Source organism: Echinops telfairi, unplaced genomic scaffold, assembly GCF_000313985.2.
Source record: "Echinops telfairi isolate 266 unplaced genomic scaffold, ASM31398v2 ScPeMD7_22;HRSCAF=79, whole genome shotgun sequence".
Classification (NCBI taxonomy): Eukaryota; Metazoa; Chordata; class Mammalia; order Afrosoricida; family Tenrecidae; genus Echinops; species Echinops telfairi.
This window is the reverse complement of record NW_022103919.1, coordinates 12,232,401-12,240,717: the sequence shown is the minus strand read 5'-3', so window position 1 is coordinate 12,240,717 and position 8,317 is coordinate 12,232,401. Positions and strand designations below refer to the sequence as shown.

At 40.6% G+C, this 8,317-nt stretch overlaps 1 protein-coding gene across 1 annotated transcript in view; it reads right to left on the bottom strand.

Moving 5' to 3' along the window:
• Window positions 1–409: 409 nt before the first annotated feature.
• Window positions 410–8,317, bottom strand: part of GDA (guanine deaminase) — a 101,420-nt gene continuing 93,512 nt past the window's right edge. Inside the window, exons 11-14 of the mRNA XM_004713816.2 lie at window positions 8,117–8,263; window positions 5,684–5,814; window positions 1,657–1,684; window positions 410–580 (exon numbers count right to left, since the gene is read on the bottom strand). Coding sequence (XP_004713873.1) covers window positions 510–580; window positions 1,657–1,684; window positions 5,684–5,814; window positions 8,117–8,263 — 377 coding nt within the window. The 3' untranslated portion in view covers window positions 410–509. The remainder of the gene's footprint in view (window positions 581–1,656; window positions 1,685–5,683; window positions 5,815–8,116; window positions 8,264–8,317) is intronic.

The following is an 8,317-nucleotide window of genomic DNA, read 5'->3' as shown; positions in this document are numbered from 1 at the left end:
GAAGTTCTCTTTTTAAATTAGTATGCTCAATAAGCAGTGTTCAAACACAATCATAAGTAATTTTGCAAAACGTGTTCTTAGTCTCTCTCTCTCTCTCTCTCTCTCATACACAGATAGCCCAACTTGTCCTTTTCAGGTTTCCAAGTTTCACATTAATTCAAAATATTTAACCTTATAGGAATATCTCTTATCTCCATTTCAAAATATGAAATAGATTTTACTTATAATAACACCACCAGCAAAAACATTTCCTTTATGCTTGAGCTTAAACTAACTCTGAACAGCTCAAGACAGAGGGATTTTCATGAAATTATGAAATCTTCCCAACCCAGCAGTAGCGAATTAGTGCAACTTCCTTCTTAGGAATTGGCAGGCGCATACCTATTCACAGAAATAGAGAGTCATCCCAAGAACAAGGTATCTGTTTTTGACTTTCTAACTCCGCCTGGATAGATGGGAGATGCAAAACCATGTCATCCCGGGAGCACATTTGTAGAAGCCCTAGCGCCTTACACAGAGCTTGAGAAGGGGACCACCTGCTTGCCGCCCACATAAACCTCCTCAATATTCCGATCATCTCCTGCAAGAAAAAGCAAGGAATCTTACAAAACGTGCTTATGGGTCAAAAATGATCTAGATTGCCACTAGCAAACCTAAATGATTTCAAATGAAAGAAAAACACGGAAAATACAAAAAGCTCTATCCCCCCACCCCATTAGATTATTGACATCTGGACAGAGGTGTAAGACCTTAAGAAAATGCTGCATCCAACTTGAGGGTGAGGTTTTGAATTCTGCAGTAGGGTGGAAGCAGCCGACCCTCCAGTGTTCTCCAGCTGGTTTGTATTTCTGTCCTGAGCTGTGAAAGGAGTACTTAATCCAGAGACTGGGTGACTCCTGGGTGGTGCAAACAGTTCATCAAAGGCTGGTGGCTGTGTCCACCAAGAGGTGCCCAGGAATAAAGGTCTGGGGATGCACTTCCAAAAGATCTGTCATAGAGTTAAGTATACTGCAAGCACCGTTGTACTCTGAAAGCTCACAGGGTCACTAGGAATGGGAATCTACTTGATAGCAACTGGTTGTCGTTTAGCTTGAAACTCTAGAACTATACCCAGCAAGAGATGAATGGGCTGCAGGACCTGACCTCCACAATTCACAGGTACTGCCCATCGCAAGTTGACTTAGGGGCCTGAGTCACTGCATAGAATGGGAAGCAGAGCACAGCCTTCGGCACTGGTTATTGCTCCTCCTCTCCCTCACTGAGCAGAATGGAAAGCACAGTGGTTAAAAGGCTGTGTGACAAGACTCTACTGCACACCAATAGTACAGCCTAGGGTGGAAGGTGGGGACTAGAATGTACACGAGAGGATGGAACACTCAATGGCTGTCCATTTTTCAGTGTAGGATTTAAGGCTGCTCCATGTCCTAGAGGGACATGTACATTTCAAACAGTGCCTTTTAAATAGCACGCCTCAAATGGGCTTAATCATGAAGAACCTTTAAAAACCACGAATAAGAGCAAGTGATCATGCCTAGGGCTTACCATAAGATACTCTAATACAGAGGGGCATACAGAGAGAGAGAGAGAGAGAGAGAGAGAGAGAGCGAGAGAGCGAGAGAGAGGTTTTATTTAGCATAGAGACATGTATCTACTTACCTAGATACAGGAACTTCTGGATTACAGCCTAAAATGGAAAACAAAGATAATAAGAAAGAACACATGGTGAGTTGAGAAAAGCAAATCCAGGCAGGTGGCAAGGGCAGGAAATATACATTTAGTTTCCATCACAGAATCTACCCCTATTTCAGGACCTTCATTTGCTGATGGGGCATAACCCAAACTGAAAAGAAATTGCTGCCAGCATCCATTGAAAACCGGAATGTGGAACGTACCAGGTATGAATCTAGGCAAATAAGAAGTCAACAGAAATGAAGTGGAATGCATAAAAATGGATACCAGAGGCATCAGGGAACTGAAATAGCCCTGGTATTGGTCATTTTGAGTCAGTAATCATGTGGTTTACTATGCCTGGAGTTGCATATTCAAGAGCAATGGTACACATTCATTGTTGAAAAGGATATTCCATGACTTATCTTGTGGTAGAGCGCTGTCTCTGATAGGGTAATACCTATATGTCTATAGTTAATGTAAATATAACTCAAATCTGCACACCAACCGCCAAAGCCAGTGATGGAGAAATTGAAGACTTCAGTCAGCTTTTGCAGTATAATTGATCAAACATGCAATCAAGATGCATCGATCATTATTGATAACTGGAATGTGAAAAATGAAACAAAAGAGAAAGAAAATAGGCCTTGGTGATATAAAGAGATGCATCATAAAATTTTCCAACAACGACTTCTTCATTACAAATATCTTTTTCCAACAACATACATGGCAAATATACACATGGACCTGTCCAGATGAACTACACAAGAATCAAACTGACTACATCTATGGGAAGAGGTGATGGAGCAGGTAAATATCATCATCAGCATCATCATCAGCCAAAGCAATGCCAGCGGCCAACTGTGGAAAAGATCATCAATTGTGTATACATAAGTGTAGGTTCAAGTTGCAGAATATGAAAACAAGTTCATTAGAATAAAAATACGACCTTGAATATATCTCACCTGAATTGAAAGACTATCTCAAGAACAGCTTCAACACATTGAACACTCATGACAGAAGGCTTGAAGAGCTATGGTATGACATTAATAACATCTTCCGTTAAAAAAGCAAATGGTCATTTAAAAAGAAAAAACAAGGTGGATGTCAGAAGAGACTCTGAAACATGCTCTTGAATGGAGAGCAGCTAAAAAAATGGAAGAAATGATTAATTAAAGAGCTGAACAGAAATTTTCAAAGGGCAGGTAGGAAAAACAAAGTAAAGCATTATAATGAAATGTGCAAAGACCTGGTATTAGAAAACTAAAACCGAAGAATATCCACAGCATATATGCAACTGAAACAGTTAAAGAAAAATTCAAGGTTCATGTTTCAAGATTGAAGGATTCTACGGGCAAAACATTGGATGGAGATGGACATGGGGAAGAAGGGGAAAGAGGAGGAGGAGGAGAAATACAAAGAGTTATTGAACCAAAAAGACAAAGACTTATTGAACCAAAAAGAACTGTTTGACATTCAGTAATTCCAAGAGATAACATATGCTCAAGAACCGATGGTATTGGAGAAAAAAGAAAAAAAACAAAACAAGTTACACTGAAGGCATTAGTGAAAAACAATGCTCCAGGAATGGACAAAATATCAATTAAAATGTTTTAACAGCTTGATGAAGCACTTGCTAGTCTATGCCAGGAAATTTGGAAGAGGGCAACAGATTGAAGACGGAAATAGACTGGAAATGTCCATTAAACAACAACAACAACATGATCCAATAGAATGCGGAAATTATTAAACAATATCACTCACAAGCAGGTAAAAATTTGCTGAAGATGACTGCAGTAACACATGGACAGAGAGCTACCAGAAATTCAAGCAGCATTCAGAAAGGGCATAGAATGACGATTATCATTGCTATCAGCTGGATATTGGTTGAAAGCAGAGAACATCAGAAAAATGTTCACTTGTGTTTTACTTACTATGCAAAAGGCACTCAACTGTGTAGATAATAACAAACTGTGGATAAATTTGAGAAAAATGGGAGGCAGTCATTCTAACAGAACAAGCGGGCACTGCATGCTTTAAAATCAAGAAAGGGTTGTATCCTTTCACCATACTTAATCTGTATGCTGAGCAAATACTCCAGGAAGCTAGAATGCGTGAAGAAGAATGTGGGCTCAGCATTGGAGAAAGGCTCATTAACAACCTGCGGTAGACAGATGACATGAACTTACTTGCTGAATGTCAAGAGGGCTGGAAGAACCTGTTGATGAAGATCAGCCTCAGTATGGATCACAGCGCAATGTAAGGAAACCCAGATTCTTCACAATGGGACCAATAGACGACAATCGTGTAAATGGAGAAAACTTAGCAGGCGTGAAGGATTTGATTTTGTTTTGGAACTACGTTCATGGAAGCAGAAGAAAAACGAAGGATGGGTGGTATTGGGTACATATGCCACGCAAGATATGCACAGTGCAAAAGAGCAAAGCTGTCACTGTGGGGATTAAACGGACCTGCCCCCGGGACGTGCTGTTTTCAGTTGCATCACATGCATGTGAAGGTTGGACAAGGAGTAAAGAAGACCAGAGAAGAAGTGGTGAATTGAATTAGGGGGTTCGCAATGGATGCTGGAAGGACAGTGATTGTCAGAAAGACAAACATATTTGCTTCGGAAGACATTCAGCCAGAGCGCTCTTTCAAAGGACAGCGAGACTCTGCCTTGCGCACATTGGACGTTACCAGGAGACACCAGTCCCTGGAAAAGGACAGCATGCTCAGTAAAGGGCCAGTGGGGAAAAAGGAAGCTCTTCAATTAGTTGGATTCACACGGTGGCGGCAACAATGGGCTCAAACATTACAGCTGTGAGGACACGGGACCAGGCAGGGTTTGTAGGGTCTGCTGTAGGGTCACTACGGGTTGGAGCTGATTTGCCAGCACCTGACAGTCACAGCACAGCTAGCTTATAAAAACCTGGTAAGAACCCAAAAGCAGAGTCGTTCTGATAGAGAGAAGAGCTGCCCAAGTGTCACCCCGAGGAGGACCTGTGGCAGGAGGACCTTGACCTTCAGCTGTGCTGGTTGAAGAAGGAAGAGATCTGTTCTCTTCTTCGATTCTTCCAGGCCCTGCTAGTATACCCTGAAGCCCGAGCTTCCTGGTGTGTACCCTGAGTTGCATCCCAAATTGCATCCTGTTATTTCTGGATTGCTATCCTAATTACTCATGCGACTGTGATTATAGCTTGTGAATTCTTGCCGGTTCTTTGTGAGCACTGTAGCCTATGATCGAACCCAGTGGAGAAACAGGAAGGGAAATAATAGAGACGTGAGAAGGTGGAAATAAATTTAACCTCTGCCTTACGGCAACCCGTATTAAGCTGATTCTGGATCATGGCCTTGCCCTTACATTAATGAATCAGTGTATAAATAGTAATACGTACTTTGTGAAAAAAACACTATCAGATAAAGAATTGTTATTAAAGTATGAATTATCTTATTTACTCATGTAAAAGCATTTTCTAATAAGGGAAGCAATGCACTGAAATGCATTTCTTATAAAATTGAGAAAAAAAAATCAATGAAACAGAGTGGCTAAGAGTCTGGTAGGAAGGTCCTTGGTTCAAATCCAAACTCTGCCACTTAAATACTGGCCAGGAGTCCTTTGGTACATTGCTTAAGTTTCTCTGAATTTCAGTGGCCTTCTAAGTATAAAATAGCCACGTCAGCATTACCTACATAGAATTGTTCTGATGCTTGGATGCAATGATCTAAGAAAGTGCTTAATCCCACACTTAGCTTTCTTAATACAGAGTAAGGGCTCCTCAAGTGCCCACTGCAACGTGGCTGTTTAGAGAAAATAAATTCAAAATACCAATATCTTAGTGCCATTATTCTGAATATTACTCTCATGAAGTTGTAATAATAGCTTACAGACTTCCTTTTCCCATCTAAGTTTCTCCCGATTTCTATTAAAATGTTCCGGCTTTTATTTTTTCTTCTGGGAAGCTGTCATGACTATTTTCTAGGATAAATGCCCTTTGATTGAGGTTCTCTCACTTACCTCTGATACATCACCAGCAAAATCTCCGTAGAACAGGTCAATGGGAGAGTCAGATGCCTTGGGGTTGATGAGGAGTGCATCAAATTCCTTGCCCACGTCAAAGTTTCCAATCTCACTATCCAGCCCCAGAGCTACAGAAGGGCACAATGCAATGCACGGTCAGTATTTTGTTGTGCCAGACTGCAAACACCCCAGTTTTCAAGGTCAGAGCCAACCAGCCTAACACTAGAAAGAGAAAAACAGTGTCTTAACAGGGAAGGCAGGCAGGCTCTCTCATTCTAAAGGATAGACCATTTCTACTTACGAAAGCAGAGTAAGGATCAAAATAAAAACAAAACAAAAAACTCTCATGTCGTCGGGTTGATTCCAACTCTTCGCAGCCTTACAGGACACAGTAGAACTGCCCCTATGGTTCTCAAGGCTGTAAATATTTCACAAGAACAGACAGCCTCAACTGTCGACAGTAGAGCGACTAGTAGATTTGAACCGCCAACCTTGTGGTTAGCAGTCCAACACATAACACCTACTACACCACCTGAGCTTCTGTAAAGACAGGAAGAGAAAAATCTGAATATAAAACAGCTCCCTTCATTACTATGGTCCTAATTCTGGTGGTAGCGCTATGTCTACCCCTCATCTCCTAGCCACTCTAAGATTGAGTATCTTGTTGAGACACAGGATGATTAACTTGATACAAACCCCTTTTACTTTTCCCTCCTATTCTATCCTCAGTGCTCCAACTCCTTTCCCTGTTTTTTTGGCTAGTCTTGTTCTCTTTGTTCTTTGAAATCGCTTAGAAGATCTATTTTAATGGCAGTGAAATGAACCTCAAATAAATAATCATCTGCCTGCATATCTGGTAATGCAGAAAGATTCACTATCATTTTCTCAGTTTAAATCCTCGGGATAAAAATATAGTTCTACTTTTCAAAGTGAATAATCTTGTAATTTACTAATCCCACTTTGAAAACAGCCCAATTTGTTTGTAACCTTAAAGGTTTTCTGATCACCAGAGAAGAATTGTTTTCTAAAATAGGACATAGGTCAATAACACCTACCGATTCTGTCTCTCTCATAGCTAGAATTCATGTTCTATCAATATTGGATACTGGGTAAGAGCATCATTTATTTCTATGATTTAGTTTCAGAAAGTATAGGCCTTGGCTTTCCTGGTCAAAAGGAGGGCATTGAAGCCAATGTTCCTTAGGGAGGGTTGTCTAAATAAGGTGCTCGCTCAAGTGACATGTTGAAAGGACACATTCAAAGGAATGTCAACTGAGTGCAACATTATTTCAGTTTGCATGTGTTTGCTGTATTCTATCACTATCCAGAATATACATGCAAAAAATAATGGATTAATATATTCCCATTAGGCACCATCTGATACTTTATATTTTTGTGCACACATATCCAGACATCTTTTGCCAGTTCTTTGAGCACCAACTTAGAAATCCTCTTTATTTATAAAAGATTATTAAACAGTCTCTCTTATTTTCAGGGGTGGGGAGGAAGTGTTTTGTTTTTTAGCTGAAGGACTCTCCTAACAATAGAAGAGTGCAAAAATTATTAGAAATGATAAAAAAAGTCAGGTGCCTTCTACTAATTATGTGGGGAGGGACTGAATGTCATACAAAGACTTTCAAAAATGTTTGCCTTCTACTTTCCCAAAAGCAATACAGTAAGGAATTCTATTTTGTTGATATGAATATGATTACATGGGAGAACTCATAAAGCTGATGAATGATATTTGCATATCCACCAACTACATTTTTACATCTTTCTCCTTCTAAAGAGGCTTGGATAAGTAGTGCACTTTAGCATATACGCAAAAGGCCCTGTGTAGACAGGCATATTACACAGGAAGAAGTTTCCATGCAGAACAGCAGGCAAGAGCTTACAATCTGGTCTCGGGTCTTCCAGATCTGAATTGTGGTGCACTGTGGGTTGGCTGCCACGTAAGCCTTGGGCTCCTTGTTTGGAAGATGGAATTCATTCGTGGTTGTGAAGTTTTTAAAATGCAAATAAAGCAAGTTGCATAGTGCCCATTCCAGGTAAGCTTCCAGGAAGTGTCGGCTCTTGTTTGGACTATGATTATTCGTATCACGCAGACCAATAGAAAGCATGTTACTTTGCCCAATAGGAATACTGGTTATTTTCAAAGAACTTTTTGCACGTGACCAATATAAAAAGTTACCTCTCAAAATGATCAATCTGACAGCTCTGTAACAAACAGCTGAAGACAGAGAACTCGTTGAAAGAATGTCACCACTGCTTGCCTGTGCATTGACTTGATTTCTACATTTTGGATACGCTTTCTGAGATGCAACTGAACTCTACGACGCATGCGGAAATCACAGCATACGTCACGGTTTTCTACGCAGGGACAGGGAGCAACCTGATTGGACCAAGGTTGGGAGAGCAAATAGTCATTACCTTGACTTCCTCCAAGAGTAGCTAGTCTGAAGACTTCTTTGAGAGTGAGGCTTTTCTCATTTATCTTATTGATTGAAAGACTATTAGAAACCATCACTGCTCTTCTGATGGCATCCAGCATGGAAGCCGAGTAACCTCCGGCGACATCTGCGGTGAACGAGAGAAACCAGAACAGTAACCTTATAAAGGGAACAGTCGAGA